The sequence below is a fragment of the Trachurus trachurus genome, assembly GCF_905171665.1.
Source record: "Trachurus trachurus genome assembly, chromosome: 12".
NCBI classification, from domain to species: Eukaryota; Metazoa; Chordata; class Actinopteri; order Carangiformes; family Carangidae; genus Trachurus; species Trachurus trachurus.
Window position 1 is genome coordinate 596,550 of NC_139908.1, and position 22,348 is coordinate 618,897.

At 39.6% G+C, this 22,348-nt stretch overlaps 3 protein-coding genes across 3 annotated transcripts in view; 2 read left to right on the forward strand and 1 right to left on the reverse strand.

The window, feature by feature from the left end:
* Positions 1 to 22,348, reverse strand: part of ube2l3a (ubiquitin-conjugating enzyme E2L 3a) — a 274,466-nt gene that overhangs the window by 18,315 nt on the left and 233,803 nt on the right. The gene's annotated exons all lie outside the window — the stretch shown is intronic.
* On the forward strand, positions 262 to 17,286 carry slc25a1b (slc25a1 solute carrier family 25 member 1b). Its single transcript, XM_083983668.1, has 9 exons — positions 262 to 442; positions 7,359 to 7,466; positions 11,298 to 11,397; positions 13,910 to 14,048; positions 14,360 to 14,444; positions 15,240 to 15,344; positions 15,500 to 15,615; positions 16,075 to 16,148; positions 16,678 to 17,286. The coding sequence occupies exons 1-9, from the start codon at positions 313 to 315 to the stop codon at positions 16,790 to 16,792; spliced, it is 972 nt and encodes a 323-aa protein (XP_083839794.1). The 5' UTR covers positions 262 to 312; the 3' UTR covers positions 16,793 to 17,286.
* pi4kaa (phosphatidylinositol 4-kinase, catalytic, alpha a) overlaps positions 22,014 to 22,348 on the forward strand; it is a 61,086-nt gene continuing 60,751 nt past the window's right edge. Inside the window, exon 1 of the mRNA XM_083983602.1 lies at positions 22,014 to 22,217. Within this exon, the coding sequence (XP_083839728.1) occupies positions 22,119 to 22,217 (99 nt within the window). The 5' untranslated portion in view covers positions 22,014 to 22,118. The remainder of the gene's footprint in view (positions 22,218 to 22,348) is intronic.

Consider the following 22,348-nt stretch of genomic DNA (forward strand, 5'->3'; position numbering starts at 1 on the left):
CTCCGGCTGCTGCACCGACTGCTGCTGCTCTCTGACCCCGGACTGAGAGGCTGAAAGTCGGACTGCGCTGCTCCGAGGCTCCGCTGGTTCAGCTGGTTCTCCTCCACCTACTGCTGCTGCACTCTGACCCCGGACTGAGAGGCTGAAAGTCGGACTGCAAGGCTGCGACGCCCCGCTGGTTCAGCTGGTTCTGGTTCAACAAAGTTCCAGCTGCAGCAGCAGCAGCAGAGTTTAGAGTCTGAACTGAAGCCTGAAGCTGCGGTGGAGGACTGAGTGAGTGAGTGAGTGAGTGAGTGAGTGATTGAGTGAGTGATGTCGGGACCAGCAGGCTTCGTGAGCCCGTTCCCCAGCCCGCGGTGCCTCGCCGCTGCTGCTGCCGGGGCTGCAGCTCCTCCCGCCGGGAAGCCGAAGCTCACACACCCGGGGAAGGCGATCCTGGCCGGTAGGTAGCCTGACAAACTTTCTGCTAAAGTTACTGCTGTTGTTGTTGTTCGGTTTAGGCGGCTGCACACAGGCCCGAGAGGAGGAGGAGGGTGTGGGGTGGAGGGGCAAGTTAAATACACTCATGCACATGGGAAATAAGTGAGTGTAGTCCCATAGTCAGGTATCTCATAGTAAAACTGCACAGAATTGGATGTTATAGTGGTTAAATTTCAGAAATTGGTGCAAAATCTGGTTCCAGTGATGAAATGTAGTAGTTTTATGCTCTAAACCTGTCAACTAGGACACATACAGTCATGCATATGGGAAACAAGTGAGTGTGTATATAGTCTCATAGTCAGGTATCAGATAGTAAAACTGCACAGAACTGGATTTTATAGTGGTTAAGTTGCAGAAATTGGTGCAAAAATCTGGTTCCAGTGGTGGAAATGTTGTAGTTTAATGCTCTAAACCCTACTTCTGTAACTCCAGATAAGTGAAATATGTAGCAGAAATTGCTGTAAAAAGTAGCCTATTAGTTTTAGACCACAATGGATCTATGATGATGGATCAATTAATGGATATTCAAAATCTTGTTCCAGTGATGGAAATGTAGTAGTTTTATGTCTTAAACCTGTCAACTACGACAAATTTAGTCATGCATTTGGGAAATAAGTGAGTTTAGTCTCATAGTCAGGTCTCTCATAGTAAAACTGCACAGAACTGGATTTTACAGTGATGAAGTTGCAGAAATTGGTGCAAAATCTTGTTCCAGTGATGTAAATGTTGTAGTTTTCTGCTCTAAACCTGTCAACTAGGTCATGCATATGGTAAATAATCCACTAAAAGGCCCTTCCTATGGTTCTTAGAGATACTGTAGATCTACTAGGCCTACTATAACTCCAGATAAGTGAAATATGTAAGAGCAGATACTGCTGTAAAATGTTTTTGCTTTAGGCATGAATGGATCTATGATGATAGATATTCAATCTAGTGCCCCTCTACTGATTTGCAGTCAGATATCTCATACTATATTGGATTTAATAATGATAAACTTGCAGGAATTGGGACAATCTTGTTCCAGTGATGGAAATGTTAAAGTTTTTATGCATAAACGTATTTACTAGGATATATACAGTCATGCATATGGTCAATAATCCGCTCTAGGTCTCTTCCTACTGGTTCTTAGAGATAGATTCACTACTATAACTAACATGTTTTAGTGTTAGGCCAGAATCACACATGAATGGATACTATTCAGTCTAGTGTCTCTACTGGTTCTTATTGATGCATTCCACACTGTAATGAGATCATAGTGAATCCTGGAGCAGAAACTCTGCTTCCAACTCTGGAAACGTGTCAGTTTAGAGCAGATTGTAGCTCCAACGTCTGAAGTTCTTTCCTACCAGGCCTGTTAGGGCAGATCGCCTCGGTCTGGGGGGTAAACCTTGACTCTGTGTGTGTGTGTGTGTGTGTGTGTGTGTGTGTGTGTGTGTGTGTGTGTGGGGGGGGGTGAACCTTGACTCTAGTAGTGTAGTGTGATGTGGTGACGCAGCAGTCAGAGTGAAACCATGTGAGCATCCAGCTGATTGAGTTAGATCCAGATCACTGACACTCTGGTCTCTGTCCTGTAAGAGACCTGCCCCCCCTCTCTGCCCCCCCCCCCCCCCCCCCCCCCGGTGTTTAAAGAGGCGTGGTAGCTGACGTAGACGTAGGTGAACTCTAGTGAACGTTGGTTTAATCAGTGACAGGAAGTCAAACTTCACACGGAGCTCAGAGCTCAGAGCTGATCCTTACCATCAATACTGATACAGACTGATAACCAATCACTGACAGGCTGACTGACTGGCCCCGCCCCCAGAGAGGCAGGTTGACCAATCACTGACTGGCTGATTGGCCCCGCCCCCTTGGAGCCAAGGTTATTAGAGTTTTAACATGTTCATCAGTTTTTATCTTTATCTAGTTTTCTTTTTTTAATCTCAGTTTAGTTTTAGTGAGTTCAACAAGCGATGAATCAGTTTGAGTTTAGTTTTTATTTTAGAGGAATTGACTAGTTTTTATTTAGTTTTTATGTAGTTTTAGTCTTAGTTGTAGTATAAACCTGTCAACTAGGACACATACAGTCATGCACATGGTAAATAATCCACTCTAGGGCCCTTCTACTGGTTCTTAGAGATCACAGTCAGATATCTCATAGTAAAACTGCACAGAACTGGATGTTATAGTGGTTAAGTTACAGAAATTGGTGCAAAATCTTGTTCCAGTGATGAAATGTTGTAGTTTTCTGCTCTGAACCTGTCAACTAGGACACATACAGTCATGCACATGGTAAATAATCCACTCTAGGTCTCTTCCTACTGGTTCTCAGAGATAGATTTACTACTATAACTCCAGATAAGTGAAATACGTAGCAGATACTGCTGTAAAATGTTTTAGTTTTAGGCCAGAATGAATCTATGATGATAGATAAATGGATGTATATTCAAGTGCCTCTCTACTGGTCCACAGTCAGATATCTCATAGTAAAACTGCACAGAACTGGAGTTTACAGTGGTTAAGTTGCAGAAATTGGTGCAAAATCTGGTTCCAGTGATGGAAATGTTGTAGTTTTCTGCTCTAAACCTGAAATTTCAGTTTAGTTTTAGTGATTCAACAAGGGAGGAATCAGTTTGAGTTTAGTTTTTATTTAGTTTTAGGCGATGAGCTCGTCCACCTGGAGCTCAGTGTGTGACATCAGAGGAGTGACGAGCTGGTGACATCACATGTCAGCTGATCCTCCTGACTCCGTCGTCATGACGTCACATCATAGCAGATCATATATCTATGATAGCAGATGTAAAGAGAACAAACATTGACCTGCTGCTGGCAGCTAATAGCTGATTTAAATTCTGTTTGACTGTAACGAACATGAGGAGTCGTTACACAGAATGTATTTTTAGTTTCAGAGCAACGAGAACAAAACAAAGAGGTGGAGCAGCAGATGATGAGAAACTGATGGAATAAACTTTAATAATGTAATATAACATTTATACTGAATGTCTGAATAGAAACATGATGACAGGTTCAGAGCAGCTGATGTCGTCGTGTGTTTGGTGAAGAAACTCCTGCATGCTTTCTTCTCACTTGCAGTCTTTTATATTTATTAAAAGGCCGACGTTCAGGTTGTTTAACTTCCTTTGACGCCCTGAAGACGGTTACACAACACACACACCGGCCTTTTAATAAATATAAAATACTGTAAGTCAGAAGAAAGTGTTTCTTCCTCCTCCTCCTCCTGCGACACACCCAAAGTGTTTCACTGCAGTTTATCTTCACTGATCAATATGTAAATATGAAGGTCACATATTAGATCCAGCTGCGTTCAAATGGTGTCAGAATAATTGGAAAAATCAGTTTCAGACTTGAATCTTTCAGGTCAACAACAACAGAGTTGTTTTAGAGGGAAATTCATGTAAAACCACTGATGCACGTTGCCTTCAGGGACAGTTTTTCATCAACAGTCTCTGTATTTCCCTCTAAAACAACTCTGTGTGGTAACGTTGTGTTATTATCTCATAGCGTGGTGAATGTGCAGCTCACAACTTGTCCACCAGAGCGTTGTGGAGTTGTTGGATTGTGTATTTGATGAGTTTGATGAGGGAAACCAAGAAATCCCATAATGAGCCTCCGTAGCGTAGCTCTGAGCAGCTCACGGCTCTGCTCCGCCGTTCTAAAAACAGCTTGCACCGACAATTAAAGGTAACGAACCTACTGCTATGACTATAGGGATTATGGTGATGGGCCAATTTGACAAAATGTTGAACTGTCCCTTTAAGACCAGGTTCATAAATAATGCTGAGTCAGTTATTGATCAGCAGAAACTGAAACTTCCACGTCGTCGTTGTTTTCACCGACTCGTTCCAAAGCACATGAACATGACGTGGGAATGTCCCAGAGGCCTTGAAGGCATCGTCCCTCAGGGCAAACACACTGACTGACGTGTCACACACACAGGTGCAGTGTGTGTGTGTGTGTGTGTGTGTGTGTGTGTGTGTGTGTGTGTGTGTGTGTGTGTGTGTGTGTGTGTGTGTGTGTGTGTGTGTGTGTGTGTGTGTGTGTGTGTGTGTGTGTGTGTGTGTGTGTGTGTGTGTGTGTGTGTGTGTGTGTGTGTGTATGTGTGTAGCTGGTTAAACTGGTTGTGTGTCTCCTCCTCAGCCTGAACACCAGGACCGACAACAGGTACCATGACGATGATGATGTGTGTTTTTGACTCCAGTCTAAAAACTCCCAGTTACACAACACTTACCAAAATAAAAGCCTGGGTGTGTCAGAGCCTCTTACCAAAATAAAAGCCTGTGCAGCCTGCGGTGCGTTTGATGTTCTGGTGAAAACAGTAATTTGCGGCTCTGTTCTGTGATCGTGTGTCGGCCTGAACCTGCATGATGTCGTGGTGCCGTGGTGCGTTCAAGTGCCCTGCAAAAACTCTAACTCTTACCAAGAATATTTGTCTTATTTCTAGTCAAAACTAATCTCATTCTACTTAAAATAAGACTCATCACATTAAAAGCAGCTTGTTTTTAGACACTTTTTACTTCTTTCAAACATATTTTCACTTGAAATAAGTAGAAAAATGGAGCAAGTTTTTCTTTCTTATTACAAACACAAAAAACTTACTTTCACTGGCAGATTTTTCTACTTATTTCAAGTGAAAATTAGTTAGAAACAAGTGAAAATGATCTAAAAACAAGTAAATTTTTAGGTGATGAGTCTTATTTTAAGTGGAAAGAGTTTAGTTTTGACAAGAAAGAAGACAAATATTCTTGTTTTTGCAGTGTGCAATGTGCAACAACAAAGAGTCTTTTTAAACATGTCGGACTCAATTAAAGGGTTGTTTTTCTTTCGTTTTTTTTAGCTGCTGCAGAAATGTGTGGTTTGGATTGTGAACGTGTCCTGAATGAGCTGCGTTCACTGAACACTGGGACGTTGTAGTTTCAGCTCCTGCAGGAAAAATCTGTCAAAACTTTACAACAACTAGTAACTAAACACGATGAAGCTTCAGTAAAGTCAGAGTTATAAAACATTCCTCCTGCATCGACACCAAGGAGTCTGAGCTTTATAAACACACTTTGTAGATGATGATTCTTCATTTATAAATCAAGTTTTATATCTATTCAGTTATTAATAGATGTCAGTGGTTCATCAGATCATTTATTAAGTGTCAGTAAATGATGAACATTGATGCTGCAACTAGTTAAACACTTATTAACACTCAGGTAGTTAAACACTTTGTAAAACAACTGAACTGAACTGAATCTGAACTAAAATCCATCTATAAATCCTGCATTTAAAAAAGTGCAAAAGTATTGTCGGTTAAATGCACTTCAAGTAATAAAAGTAATAAATAACATTATGAATTCATGTTTCAGCTGCATTTTACAGTTGCAGCTTCTTGGTTAGAGAGCGTGTTAATAGAAGTTTGTGGAGTTTTTATAAAGTTTGACCAGAAACTTTAAACTTTCTACACCTCAGTGACGAAGCTGAAGTTTCCTCCGGCTCTTGAACGCGTCACGTGTCCAACAGCAGAGGATCAGACCATCTGAACTCTGTGTGTTGTCACGGTGACGATGTGGTAAAAACTCTGCAGGCTACACAACACTACACTACACTACACTACACTACACTACACACCCCCTGTGGTTGATGGAGGTGAAGGGGGTGAAGGGGGGTAGGGGGGAGGTTGGAGGGGGGGGGTATCTGTGGGCAGAATCGCACTGTGTCGGCCGAGCCAATCAGAGGCCAGATAACTGTTTGCTGTTGAACGGCAGATGTGCGACAGTGAGAGTTTTAAGGTGGAACGGAGGAATTAAACAGCTGATGAATCATCTCTGAGGAAACTAAAAACACCTCACATGACATTATTACACTAAGTTAACAGTAGTACAGCTTTTTATTATTATTATCCTGTTAAATGCATCAGTATTTAACCCTTTACCAGCATGGTGTGGTGTGTTGCATCTCTGTGTGTGAACTGAACTCTATAGAAATAGTTCATTATAACTGTCAGAATAAGAATATTATGTCTCCACTCTCTACATGAGTCTGACAGCATTTTGATCCTAAGAGTTGAGAGTTTGCAAGTAAATGTTTCATTCTTGCACCTGTGCAGCTCCAAATTATTATTATTCTTGTAACATTATGACTTTTTTCTCATAGAAAATGTACGACTTTATTCTCGTAAATTTCCGACTTTATTCTCGTACGACATGTACGACTTATTCTCGTAGGAAATGTACGACTTTATTCTCGTAAATTAGACTTTATTCTTGTAAATTGAATGACTTTATTCTCATAACGTTATGACTTTATTCTCGTAAATTTACGACTTTATTTTCGTAGGAAATGTACAACTTTATTCTTGTACATTTATGAATTTATTCTCGTAAATCTATTACTTTATTCTCATAAATTAATGATATTAATTAATTAATCATAAATCTGTTGTAGCTTTGCAAGTCGATTTGCACCCTTAAATGTTCTGTTTGCACTCCTAAAATCTAGTAAAAAAGTCTTCTGGAGCCCTGAAGACGATGTGAAAAGTCTAATATTTAATAAAGTCATAAAGAACATGGGATCACTGAAGATACTGAGGATTATATGAGAGAAAGTAGATTTTAACCATCACTAACTTGTTGTCTGCAGCTGTGATGGTGTGTGTTTGTGTTTGTGCAGAGGAGAGGCTGTTTTCTCTGTGTGTGTGTGTGTGTGTGTGTGTGTGTGTGTGTGTGTGTGTGTGTGTGTGTGTGTGTGTGTGTGTGTGTGTGTGTGTGTGTGTGTGTGTGTGTGTGTGTGTGTGTGTGTGTGTGTGTGTGTGTGTGTGTGTGTGTGTGTGTGTGTGTGTGTGCATGTGTCTAAGTGTGTGTGTGTGGACCCCTCTGACTGACGTGGTTGTGTTGTTGCAGGTGGCATCGCTGGAGGCATCGAGATCTGCATCACCTTCCCTACAGAGTACGTGAAGACTCAGCTGCAGCTGGACGAGAAGGCAAACCCTCCCAAGTACAGAGGCATCGGTGAGGAAACCAAACACACCCCGTCCCCGGTCGTTAATGTGTCTTTATATAATGTGCAGCACCTCGTCATAATCCAGATTCAGATTCATATTTCACTTTATTATTAATGCATAAAAAACCAGACACTGTGCAGCAAATCAAAAACTATTTACACTGCAAAAACTCAAACTCTTACCAAGAATATTTGTCTTATTTCTAGTCAAAGCAAATCTCATTCTACTTAAAATAAGACTCAAAACATAAAAAGCAGCTTGTTTTTAGACACTTTTTACTTCTTTCAAGCAGATTTTCACTTGAAATAAGTAGAAAAATCTTATTACAAACACAAAAAACTTGCTTTCACTGGCAGATTTTTCTACTTATTTCAAGTGAAAATTAGTTTGAAACAAGTGAAAATGATCTAAAAACAAGTTCATTTTTAGGTGATGAGTCTTATTTTAAGTGGAAAGAGATTAGTTTTGACTAGAAATGAGACATTTTCACAAGAAATAAGACAAATATTCTTGGAAAGATGTAGAGTTTTTGCAGTGCAGAGAAACTGTGCAGCTATAAAAAGTCCAACTGAGGATAACAGAGGTTTCCTGAAGGTCGTGACCTCTGGTTGTTGTTGTTGTTGTTGTTGTTGTTGTTGTGTGATGATATTAGAGGTTGATATTGTGTTTATTGCTGTGAAACAGTAGCTACAGATATTAACATTTTATACAACAGCTAGTTCCGACCGGTCCCAACCGAGCAATTTGATTGGACAACGAGACATTCCATAGTGCTGATATACAGTATAACAGCACTGGGACTTTTCACAGACATGATCACTCCGCTGCCCCATCTCTCTGCTGTTACAGTTATAAACGGACCTGAACATTAAAACCTGGACCTGACCTGGTCCGTCTAATTGGCTATAAATCTCTACTAAACCCGGCTGGGGAAAAAATCGCCGCGGGGGCAACTACGTTTTTGACGGTGATGTGTTTTGATATTAGCATTAGCTGTTGTTAGCCACGTAGCTCAGCTACTTAGCTTCAACTGTGTTTATATTGATTACATAGCAGATAAACAGATGTAATACGGTATCGATAACGTCTCTGTGTCTTCATGCTGGTCCTGTTGCTCCGGTGTTAATCAGACACGGGCTCAGAACCAGAACCAGCACTGGAAGCAGCTCGGTGGAGAAGCTTGTAGCTAGTAGCAAGCTAGTATGAAATGTTTATGTGTTGCCTGGCAACAGCCTTGTCTCCCTTCCAGTTGCGGAACTATTTCTGTTGGCGGAGCCAAATAAATGATTAAATAAACACACAAATCATAATCTCTTGTAGTTTATTACTGTTCTAAAAATGCGCTCGTAGCACTGTTGTATAAAAGCAATATCACACTCGAGGTCGTGCTGTTGTACTGTATATCAGCACGGTGTGATTATCTGCGGCACTCGGCCTGCGGCCTCGTGCCTACGACCGAATCACAGCCGTGCTGATATACAGTACAACAGCACTCCCTCTCGTGTGATATTGCTTAAATGAACCCAGAGCAACAAGGTGTTGGTTTGACCAGAAACCTGACAGACCTCATGCAGCTGCAGCAGGCTAGCTGTTCCCACCCACTCCCAGCACCTATGCTAAGCTAAGCTAAGCTAACTGCTGATTGACAGACACTAGAGTTTAAATGGTGGGAGAAAAATAGATAAAACATAGTACTTTTGCAATATTTTGTGGTAATGTGTCACAACATGATATTGCAATTCTCAGGATATTGCAACAGTATTGTATTGTGTGGTTAAAATGAGCAGTGTTATATTACTCAGCATATTTAGTAATGATTGTAAAAGAACAATAATATTGTATCATGAGCCAGATGTGGTGTCAGTCTGATTCTATAGATTCATCAAACATGATTTAACTTGTTTCCTTTGGTTCATTGAGGAAACTGTGATATATTATTGTCATATATTTACCAGTATTCATCAGAAATAAAAGAGCAATCATTAAAGTCTGAGCTGTGACAGTAGATCCACATGGTTACAGGTCTGACAGAGAGTTGAGGAGCTGGATATTGATTAATGATTGATTAGTGATTAGAGGCTTCAGGTCCAAAGTCTTCGGGGTCTCTGAGTCCTCCACCTGATTAATGAGAATCCACACAGACAAACTCTTTGATCTCTGATGAACTTTGACCCTGTTTGTCTGTGGAATCATGCTGCCTTCATGTGCTATGGTACAGATGGTATTTTCCACTTGTGACCTGGTATTTACCAGTGCGTTGTGTTCATGTGCTTTTGTTGTTGTACAGAGAAAATAAAGATGGTGGACACACAGATTCAGACTTGTTACTTGGGTAAAACCATAGATAAATGACACGTGCGGCATCTACGTGTATCTATGGGGTAAAACAATCTTGGATTGCCTAGTTCATCTCTTACAGCAAGAAGATGAATTATCAAAACTCAAATGGTAAATATTAATATTCTTGGAGATTTTTTTTTACTGTATGCAGGCATATATAAAGTGAATAGCTGCTAAGTGTTTTCTAAAGGCTTGTCTTGTTTACCATTAACCAATCTTGCGTTGCTCGCCGCCATGTTGAAAAGGTCAAAGGTTATTCTCATCTCGGCAGCTCGGGCATCAAAACATTCTACGAGTTGCCCAGTGGAAAATACCACATGAGAGGGTGTTCATGTGCACTTTTCACCTCGTCTTTTGGTATTTACCATAATTACCATAGCACATGAAGGCAGCAACAGACACAGGAGGAGATTAGTTCTTTGATATTATATTTCTAGTCACTCATTAGGGCCACGGGGCCACGGGGCCACGGGGCGATCGCACCGAGCACTGGTCCATGACCATATTTGGAGAAGTATTGAGATTATAATGGGTGTGTATTGCTGGAATGTTCGTGTCAGAGTGCGTGACATCATCGCTTAGAGTGGGAGGAGTTGTCTGAAATCTTCTGAAACTTTTCTCTTCCCACACTCCTCCCGGCCACAATTTACACTCTACACACATGATTTTTTCCAAATTTGTAGACAAACTTGTTCTGTTTCTCATCATGTGCTCAAAATATCAGAGAGACTTACAGAATTTGAATTATCAGCCTCTGAGTGCGGCCACGTCTGTCTCTGCTCCTCATTGACTCCAATACAAAGATTTTCTGAGAGAAGCAGAACGGACCGATGTTTTAAACTCGCAAGTGTCTCCAAAATATTTACTGTAGAAACACCAAAATCACACCAAATCGTTCAGGAAGTCCTTACAGCACCGTTGATCTGTGTTTTGTTCTAAGCCTAAATGTGAGACCGGTGCAGAGGCAGAAAATCTCTCTTTTTCTCCACGTTTCTGTCTGCCTCAGCCTGGGGGGCCTCTATCGTCATTGGTAACCACCTCAAGTTGCCGTGGTAACCTCTGAGCCTCAGGCCAGAGCTCGTTAACTTCATAAACAATCCACCTGGAGCTCGTTAACATGTTTATAAACACACACACAGACACAGGTAACCTAATGTGATTACAGCTCCTCCATATCTCTGTCTGATCAGCTCTGTCTTGACCTGAAGATCGTGGGTTTGATTCCCATGTTGACAGAGATGGTATGGAAGAGGAACGGAAATGGAGGAAATTTTCTAGAGTTTATTTTATCACCTATTTTTTCTTGTTTTATCACTTTATCTGCTGTGAGACGTTCAAAGACTCATCAGTTCATCAGTTCATCTCATCCGACAGTTTTTACTGTTCTTCACAGTAACATCACAGGGTTTATCTCCATGCAGGAAAATCATTGTGTTGTTCTTTCTAACATAACATCTCTCCTCCTCCTCCTCTCTCCTCCCCCCCCCCCTCCCTCCAGTGGACTGTGTGAAGCAGACGGTGAACGGTCATGGTGTGAGGGGTTTGTACCGAGGCCTGAGCTCTCTGCTCTACGGCTCCATCCCTAAAGCAGCCGTCAGGTAACAACGACACATCAACATCTTCCTTCATAATACATCTGTTTAACCAGGGGCCCGTTGTTCGAAAGTAGAATAAAGATATCCAGGATAAGTGGAAAAGCCAGGTTGGACAAAGTCTCATAAGTCCATCCTGGCTTAATTGGTTGTTGGAACGCCGAGCCAGGCTGAGGAGGGGTGGCTTTGTCAAGCCAGGTGTAACTTATTCTCTCATCAGTAGACCACAGAGATTGATCACAGATTCACTGATGAGAGGACAGGTGTGGCCACTTTCCTCCAATCAACAGCGGATCTTGACGTAAGGTGACACACCTCTTAGAAAAAAAAAAAAAAAGCACCGCTGCTGTTGTAAAGCTCAGAGAGAGTGCAGCGGACAACTGCGGACTGATTGAACGTGGAAGTAGCCTAATCCAAAATTATAATCACAATTTAAATTCCTTTCACAAATTAACAGCTGTGCACTTTGCCTTAATGATGAGCAGTGGAAGTTGATACATTGCACTCATCTCTTATCATCTAAAGTAAAGTTCATACAGCACAAATACAAGTGGCCAAAAGTGCAACAGGTGAAAATTAATTAAATATAAGAACATTATGCAGTCTGATGCTTCAATAAATTGCCGATAACAATGTTCAAATGAGGTGTATAAATTATTTGGAAGGTGCCTGCTCAAACAATTGTATTCTTGTTTTCTTCCCTCAACCAATATTCGGCCAATATACTGTATTTTGTAACATATTTTATAATAATAAAAATAAATCTATTGCTAATTTTGCTTTTTTTTTTTTTTTTACTAGTGGTCATAGAAAATATCATAGATGGGTCACAGATATCGAAAATAGTTTGTATTGTCTCAAGAACAGTGTGCACAATTCTGTGCTACAGATTTCACAAACCGTCAGACATCTTTATGCCCTGCATTTGAAGAAGCAGGCAGCGCTGGCAGATGCAATGATTCAGTGTGAGAAGCAAATGAATAGCCCTAATTATGAAAAAAAGAAAAGAAAAAAAACCTAATAAATATTGTAAATGTTTCATGTTATTTGATTATTGTAAATGTATTTAGTTTGTTTAGAAATCAGGCCAATATGTAGGGTATAAGAACATGGAATAACTGTATAAAACATTGATTTCTGATCAGAGTGACTGCTGACTTCACAGATAAAGACAACAGAATCAACTTAGCCTGGCTGTTAGCCTGGTCTGGAGCAGGCTAGCTGCAGAGAATAAATCACCATAGTAACTTGACCAGGATAAAGGTATCCAGCTTTCAAACAACCGAGTTGAGGCTAAATTCAGACAGGATAACCAACATATCCTGGCTTAATCCCTTATCTAGGTTTCGAACAACAGGCCCCTGGTCTTTAAGGTTTTTAAGTCTGAATATTCATCTGCAACTAGTTTTCTTTCTTTATAAACTGAAAATGTTTTTGTCACTTATTTTCTGATCTAAATAAATGAGTTGATGATCAAAGTGTTTGATAAGTGCAGGTGCAGGTTAGAATTTAGATGTTGTTGCTTAATTGCTTCTAGTTGACATCATCAAAATTCTTATTTCATCCAAACATCCAATAATATTCAAAAGAAAAGAAGATAAAAATGACTGAAACACTTCATTCATTACTCATATGTAATATTATGTAATTTTTCATTCTCTATATCAACTAAGTGATTAATCAACCAACTATTTCAGCTCTAATATCAATGTTTTAGTTGCCAGGTTGTAAAAAACGAATCCCCTGTTTGTGGTGTTTAAACTTTTTATTGCGAGCGACTGCTAATAAAAAGTTAAATAGTTTTTTGATTAATAAAAAAAAGTTATAGGTTTTAATTTCCAGTGACAGTTTTTCCAGAAACCTCAACATCAGACTCATTAATCACTAATAACTGATAATAAACTGTATTAGTGATGATTGATGGAGCCTCACTGCAAAAACTCAAAATCTTTCCAAGAATATTTGTCTCATTTCTAGTCAAAACTAAACTCTTTCCACTTAAAATAAGACTCATCATCTAAAAATGAACTTGTTTTTAGATCATTTTCACTTGTTTCAAACTAATTTTCACTTGAAATAAGTAGAAAAATCTGCCAGTGAAACAAGTTTTTTGTGCTTGTAATAAGAAAGAAAAACTTGCTCCACTATCAGATTTTTCTACTTATTTCAAGTGAAAATCTGCTTGAAAGAAGTAAAAAGTGTCTAAAAACAAGCTGCTTTTAATGTGATGAGTCTTATTTTAAGTAGAATGAGATTAGTTTTGACTAGAAATGAGACAAATATTCTTGGACAGATGTAGAGTTTTTGCAGTGTAGCTCCATGAACTCTACGTCCTTTGTAAAGAAGTAGAAGGAGTTGTGTTGATGTTTCGTGTTGTTTCGTGTGTGTGTGTGTGTGTGTGTGTGTGTGTGTGTGTGTGTGTGTGTGTGTGTGTGTGTGTGTGTGTGTGTGTGTGTGTGTGTGTGTGTGTGTGTGTGTGTGTGTGTGTGTGTGTGTGTGTGTGTGTGTGTGTGTGTAGGTTCGGTGTGTTTGAGTTCATCAGTAATAAGATGCGTGACGAGAGCGGTCGCCTGGACAGTAAGAGAGGTTTCCTCTGCGGCCTCGGCGCCGGCGTTGCCGAGGCCGTGTTCGTCGTCTGCCCCATGGAGACGGTCAAGGTAAACAACAACCTTTTTTTTTTTTATTATTATTATTACTATTAAGAGTATTTATTTATTATCTTTTTAATTAACATAGGATTTTATTTTGTATGCTTTTATTCTATTTGAATGTTCAGATTTTTTGCACTGCTTTTAATCTAGGAGCACACAATTCATCTTGTGTAGCTACACCGTACAAGAAATGACAAATAAAAAACCTTTGACCTTTGACCTTTGAACAACCAATCAGCTGCTACCTGAGGTTTTCTCCCATGATGCTTTGTGCTTTGTGCTTCACCTGTCTCACCTGCGTCTCGGTGTCGCTGCAGGTGAAGTTCATCCACGACCAGACGTCGGCCAACCCCAAGTACCGAGGCTTCTTCCACGGAGTCAGAGAGATCGTTAGGACTGAAGGTAACCACGACGACCAGCGGCGTTAATCTGAACACACAGATTATTGTCAAGCCTTTCACTCCCAGCCAGGCTCCTATATACGTGTATATATAGAGTTTTCAGTGACATCAGCATCGGATTCAAATGAAATATCAGCACACTCAGCCTCCGTTTCCTTAGAATTTAAAAGGCAGCGTGTTTAACTGCACTTTTAATTTAGTTACTTCAGCAATATGTGATATTGCTTTTATGCAACAGTTTCAACAATTCCATCTCAGCATGGATAGATGTTTAAAACTCAATAAATGTGAAAAAGACACTTTAGTCTAGTCACTTAGAGGATCCTTTGCACACCGATAGACTGAAGCAGAAATCATTAGGAATCAAATCGATTTGAATCAAATCGTAGCCCCAAAAACCAATTAAATATCAAAATCAAATTCAGTCCATTGGCCTGTTTGTTTGATTTCCTTTTCCAAACAGCAGAAACACAGTGTTTATTAGTGAATTCATGGTTGTGAATATGAGCTTTGGCTAAGAACTAATATTAAGTTAATTATAGCCTAGTATTGATTTAATTGGAGGGATGAGACTGAAAATAAAACTGAACGACGCTGCCCCCTGCTGGTCCAGGTGTGTGTGTGTCACTACCGGAGTTCACAGGACTCGTCACATCACTGAGGAGAAAGTTCTTCCTCTGATCAAACAGTTTTTATTTTAATATGTTAATATGTTGTGTGTGTGTGTAGGTCTGAAGGGAACGTACCATGAAACAGTTTTTATTGTTATATTTTCTGTGTGTTTCTGTGTGTTTAGGTCTGAAGGGGACGTACCAGGGTCTGACGGCCACGGTGCTGAAGCAGGGCTCCAACCAGGCCATCCGCTTCTACTGCATGACCTCACTCAGGAACTGGTACAAAGGTACAGAGGACACAAACACACATAGAAACTGATGCTATTATAGATTATATATATTATATCTGACATTTATTACCTGTATTATAGAGAATAATAATAGAAAACAGATGGTTCATTATATATCTATTATATCTGACTTTTATTTAATAATCTCCAAGGCGACGACCCCAACAAGTCCATTAACCCCCTGTTGACCGGCCTGTTTGGAGCGGCGGCCGGAGCTGCCAGTGTGTTTGGAAACACTCCGCTGGACGTCATCAAGACCAGGATGCAGGTCGGTGGAACAACAACAATAAACAACAATAAATACTAGACAACAACACAAAAGGAAACAACAACAAGACTTAACACTTATTTATGATTAACAGGAGTGGGAAGAAGCCAAAGCTTATTACTTTTAAACTCATTTTGACTCGTTGGCTTTAATACAACAGGAGAATTGTGTGTCTCTGTTTGTCTTTTATTGTGTTTTTATATTTCTTAGTGTTGTATCTGATCTCATGTTTTTCTTAGTGCTTTTAATTTACTGCATTTTAACTTTAACTTTCTTTATTTTACTGTTTTGTATCTGTTGTGCAGCACTTTGGTAACCTTGTTGTTTTTAAATAAACCCCACCCATTCTCCCTTTGTTAATTCAATATATACTATAATAAGTTATAAAATAGAAATATATAGTGTATATATAACATATAATAATGTATAAATATATATATATATGTTTTATGTTACCAGGGTCTGGAAGCTCACAAGTATAAGAGCACGATGGACTGCGCCATGAAGATCATGAAGCACGAGGGGCCGAAGGCGTAAGTTCACTACACTGACCGAGAGGAGGAGGATTTACTGTGGAGGAGGAGTGTGACACTTCTGTTGTACTGTTGTAGTTTTTAGTTTTATTTATTTGCTCCATAAAAATCAAATGGTCAAATCAATCAAAAAGGACGATTACAAAATCAGATAGATGGATAGAGGATGATCCAAAGGGAAATGTGCAAGGGAGATAAATAGGATACAAAGAGGAAGTGTATGATAAAATATATCCTACAATGTCTAAAACAATAGAATAAACGCTACAAGTGCAAAGGAGCAACCTAGACATACTGTAGGTTAAATACTGTGCTACATAACTTGAGTGCAATAATAGAAACAGTCGGTGCAGGAGAAGTTCAAAACCTTTTATGGGCTTTTATACTAAACACCTCCACAAAAAATACAATACAATTACAACAAGTGCCTCATACACTGCAGCTGTGTTGTGTTGTTTGGCTTTGAGCTCCATGTTGGATGTTATTTAAATGTTATAGAGTCTTTATTCTTTCTCCTTCTTCTCCTCAGCTTCTACAAAGGAACGGTCCCTCGGCTGGGGCGGGTCTGCATGGACGTGGCCATCGTCTTCATCATCTACGAGGAGGTGGTGAAGGTCCTCAACGTGGTCTGGAAGACGGACTGACATGGAAAATGAATGAAAATCCTCCTCCTCTTCCTCTTCCTCCTCCTCCTCCTCTTCCTCCTCTTCCTCCTCTTCCTCCTCTTCCTCCTCCTCCTCTTCCTCCCGGTGCTACACGAGCCAGGAGCTTTTAAACAGGACAGAACCAACTCCTTTACAACACACGGCTGCAGGTTCTAATATCTAATATCTAATATCTACCTCCCACTGGTTATTATCACACACACACAGAGAGGAGGGGCTGGTTTGGTCTTAGCTTTTTATTTATAACAGTTAGTTCCAGTGGAAGCAGCAGAGCAGAGTCGCTGCTTCTCACACTTATAGTGGATAGTTCACCCCAAATAGAAATTTCACTAAGGGCTGGGAGAAGTTTCAGAGTCCTCCGTGGCTTCTCTGAGTTACAGGGGGTCTCGGCGTAGCAGTGCATGTCCATATGACGGTTGCAAATGGATACCAACTGTCTTCGTAACAAAAAGACACACCAAAAAACATCCAGATACCTCCATGCTGCTCGTATGTAATGTCCCTCTTGTATTGAAGCCCCGACATGAGAAATTGTCCCAAAAAAAGTTAAATAAGTCTATATTTCAAATCGTCCAAATTTGACGAACCGGGAAGAGGAGCTTCGAGAAGCTTCCGCTACAAACAAGCTTGAAATATAGACTTAATTAATTTTTTTCGGGACAATTTCTCATGTCAGGGCTTCAATACAAGAGGGACATTACATACGAGCAGCATGGAGGTATTTGGATGTTTTTTGGTGTGTCTTTTTGTTACGAAGACAGTTGGTATCCATTTGCAACCGTCATATGGACATGCACTGCTATGCCGAAATTTGAATTTTGGGTGAACTATCCCTTTAACGCTTTTATTTTTATTTTTTTAAATGATTTTCTTCTTTAATTCCAGAAAAGGGTGAAGTTTTTTTTTTTTAAAAGAGCTCAGGGAAGGAACGGGGCATTTTAACTTCCACCAGTCAAAGACGTTTCACCTGCAGCTCTTAAAAGTCCAGTCACATCGAAGCTGTTTGTAATATTATGAACTCAACCAGTCGCCAACGGCAACGAAGCCCGACCAACCCGACATAATGTGATTCACACACCGCAAAGAAATGATACTTGAAGACGAGATCAAACCGTATCGATCAGTCTAAAGTGTTGAAAGAAAGAAAGAAAGCCCTCCTTATATATGCAACCAGATTCAGATCTAACTTGGTTCAGTGCCTCGGTCAATAATCAATACTCAGACCTCACACGCTGCAGAACTAAAGGTACAATAATCAGATTGATCAACATCGTAGGAGAGATGCAGCTTCACTTTTACGTTGCAGAGATGTTTTAATCCTTTAATCGACTCACAAAACAAAAAAAAGAAAAGAAAAAGTGCCTATGATGATAATATTATCTGATTCATTTTGATCTTTTGAGATTAAGAATGATTGAATGTTGCTGTGTGAAGTCGGTCACTACAGGTGGTTTGTAAAGAGAGAGATGTCCTCAGCTGCACAGGCTGCTGTTCTCAGTTCATCCTAACCGTTAGTAGGAAATATTATTATGATTATTATTATGATTATTTTTTAATTTTGTCTTTCTGCTTCAGATGTTTAATTGCCTTCGGTGCATAGAGATGCCTGTTTGAGAAGAAGTGCCATTAACAGTGCCTTCCAGCTCGTTCGCTGCAGGACGAGCCGTGTAGGAAAAGCTTTTTATTGCAGAGTTTCAGGTTCTGTTGTTTTTTAATTTTTAATTTTTTAATTTTTTTAAAAAATGTTTAACGATGTAATATTAATTGCCTTTAATTTTTTTACATCAACTGACAACCCAATGTGCCAACTGCTGCTCAGAAATATGAAACCATGTTATAGACTAGAGTCTGACATGTTTACATGCAGTGCAATTCATGTGTAATTTTATTATTTTTTCCTTATTTTGCTCATCACACAGTCTTTGTGTTGGATACAGTGTTTACTTTGACCTTGTGTCATAGACATAGATATATAGATATATATATACAGTATATAAGTATCTGTGGAGGTTAACTTTCATTATATCACACAACATTCGCTGTAGCTCAACACAGTATTGTGCCTTCAGTCTAATTAACTCTAACATGTGTACGCTCATCACCAATAAACATGGATCAGACTGTTCACCGTGTCCTGTTCATTTCATTCATGGTGGAGAAGTGTTAAAGAAAAGATGTGTGTAGCTATGTCTGTAACTGTAATCACATAAAGTTACCAGATACATTGTGTGTGGTAGAGGAGCGCGCAAATACACACGTGCATGAATGTTACTCTGGGTGGCCCGGAAAAGTGTTCCCATTCTGAGGTCATTACACACTGCAAAAACTCAAAATCTTACCAAGAAGATTTGTCTTATTTCTAGTCAAAATAAATCTCATTCTACCTAAAATAAGACTCATCACATTAAACAGCAGCTTGTTTTTAGACACTTTTTACTTCTTTGAAGCAGATTTTCTACTACTTTTCTACTTAACTTCAAGTGAATATTTGTTTGAAACAAGTGAAAACAAGTTCATTTTTAGGTGATGATTCTTATTTTAAGTGAAAAGAGATTAGTTTTGACTAGAAATGAGACATTTTGACAAGAAATAAGACAAATATTATTTGTAAGATTTTGAGTTTTTGCAGTGCAGGCTACTTCTGGCATTGAAAAAGTCTACCTGGCCATCGGCCACCGTCGGGTCACACGAAACTTGACAGGGCGGATGAACCTGGCCTCATGATGAACATACTAGGATTTCGGCCGCCTAGCTCAAAGCGTTTACAAGTTATTCAAAAAAAGGCATTAAAAAGCAAGCCTCATCACCCCCCGGGTGGTGACCTTTGACCTCTGAGCTTGTGAGCTTTTTTCAAAGTGAAAGGGGCAGGCTGGCCGAGACCCTGCCACAAGGCAAAAACGACAAAGTGTTTGTGATTCATTTTAGGCAGTTTTCAACTGGTCGACTATACAAGTCAGTCCGATGTACTCAGTTCACCCTATGAAGAAAGAAGCCTGAATGTAGCTACCGGTTATTGGGCTACTTTTTATTCAAGAAAGTCGCCCAATATAAAGACCAGTTGAAAACTAAGGCTAAAGAGTCAGTTTTTCTCAGTTTGAGCTACTTCTTGTAGAAGAAAGTAGCCTGTTTTCAACTGGTCCGTTTTTAAGGTATAGATCTTACACAGTCATATGTGCAATAACACATATACACTGTATATATACACTTTTATTATATTGTAAATGTAATTTCGTTATATTACTTTTACCATGAATGACAATAAAATTAAATTTTGAACTTTATACAAGGGTCTGTCTTTAATGTACAAGGCTGAAACAATGTATTCTCCTATGTAGAAAGTAGCCATTTCCCTACTGGGGCACTTTGACGTTGAATGGAGAGCCCCACTGAAGGGGCAGCAGGGCCACGCCGGATGGGCATCACCGAGTCGGGTAGCCCATTATTACCTTAGCTCAGGTTTCCATCTTTGCTGAGCATAACATTCGTTCAAAATTAATTTAAAACCTGTCCTGTACACAGTAGACGCCTGTCTAAACAGACGCTGGGTCAGTTGTTTTGCCTCCAGCGAACGTCGTGACATCACACTGACGTAGCTGTAGATGTCAGTGCCTCGGTGCGTTTGCCCCGTGGCCCTAATAAATGAATACAGGGTTTGTAAATAATCAATAATCAGTGTTATGGCAATAATAGAGGGCCCCCCGGATTTTTTTTATGCTTATGGCCCCATGGAGGTTCGGACCGGCCCTGGTACCCCATAGATTTGTTTATCAATTAATCAATCAATCAGACTTTATTTGTATAGAACTTTACACGCCCACTGCAGCTCAAAGTGCTTCACATGATAAAAACAAGGAACATACATATATTGGGAGACACATATGCATTCACATAGCATCCACACAATGAGACATCGGGGAAACTCTATCTTACACTCAATCATTTGCAGAGGAGAAAACACCAGATAAAATGAAGTAAAATAGATAAAATGAGAAGAAGAGAAAGACACTAGATACAATGAAGTAAAAATAGACAGGTGTAGTCGGATAAAATAGAATAATAATAAATAAAAAATAAATTAAATTAAATTGAATGTTTTATAACGATAAAAAATAATAAGAATCGGTTAAAAGCCAGGCTGAAAAGGTAGGTCTTCAGTTTGCTTTACAGTAACGTTACACAGTAGGGTGGAGTGAGCATAGTTGAGACACGTGTACAGTTGAAACACCCTTAATATCTTGCCCGCGCTGCAAGGCTGAGCCACCATTTTTACTCAGCAAATGCATATTAGCATCCCCTTTCTTGTGGGAAATTTGAGGAGTTTTAACATCTCCAGTCCAAAGATATCAGCAAAAGTCTTTTTTACTAGGGTCAGAATTTCACTTTACCATGTCCCTTCCACAACGAACAGCTTATTATCCTTTAGTGACCATCAAAGATAACTTACATCATTGCAAACGTTATTTTGTGCCCTAAAAACTCACATATTTCATGCTATCGTAGCATTAGGTCACTGCACAATCTAGAGAAATACACAAAGTGGTCAGCGATAGAGTTCTATTACATCACATCAGTGTTAAATTGTGCAGTGTAGGCTACGATAACATGTTAGAAGTCATAATAAGACCAAAAAACAAAGAAAATGGAAAAAAAACTAATATTTGTGATACCTGAACAGTGTTATATTAATATATATTATTAATATTATAATTGTATGTTATATAATAATATTTATATTAATAATACAATAATATTCCATTGTTTTTAATTTTGGAATGCATTTCTATTGAAATATCTTGTCAAATTGTCATTTTAAAAAAAGTTTATTGCATTTACAGTTGATGTTCAGTCATCAATGGGTTTCAATAGTGTCTCAACTCTACACGTATGGTTGAGACGGGACCGTGGTAAAAATGCACCTCATGTTTATGACCTGATTGTGGAAAAAATAAACAAATAATAAATGATATTCTTCAATAATAACTTAGTAGACAAACACATTAAACATCATATCAAAAATCACTTATTTTCAGTGTATAGTATTTTTGAAATATCTATTCAAAAATGGAAAATCAAAAAGTGTCTCAAACGTACTCGGTCTACCCTACACTAGCATCTTTGCGTCGTGACCTTGCTTCGCGTTTTTTGTGCCGCTGCGCTTGCCGTAGTTGTCATTTGCAGAGTCCGGACTTCTCCTTAGTCGGGACGAATGAAAGAAAGATGAGTGTGTGAGTGTATGAGTGAGTGTGTGTGAGAGTCTGTCTGTGTGTAAGAGCAGCAGCAGCTTCTTCTCCTCCTTCAGTCCACCATGAGTGTGAACGGCGCCGCTCACAGAGGCTTCTACTTCAGCACCGTCTTGTCGCTGGCGCGGTCGCTCGCTGCTCACCAGTTCCCGTCCATAGACAAGGTAAAACGCGTTAGCTTCGGGCTAAGCAGCTAACGGCTAGGCTAGGAGGCGCTTTAAGGCTAATACCTGTCAGTTTGAGACAGACACCAAGACCGAGGCCCGTTTCGGTTCTTCATGTGTGTTTGTTCTGT

Excerpts from the sequence above, each read along its gene's own strand:
- slc25a1b (XM_083983668.1), top strand. The coding sequence starts at position 313 with ATGTCGGGACCAGCAGGCTTCGTGAGCCCGTTCCCCAGCCCGCGGTGC. Across the intron at positions 14,049-14,359 it reads GCCCCATGGAGACGGTCAAG|GTGAAGTTCATCCACGACCA; the intron begins GTAAACAACAAC and ends GTGTCGCTGCAG. Across the intron at positions 16,149-16,677 it reads AAGCACGAGGGGCCGAAGGC|CTTCTACAAAGGAACGGTCC; the intron begins GTAAGTTCACTA and ends TCTTCTCCTCAG.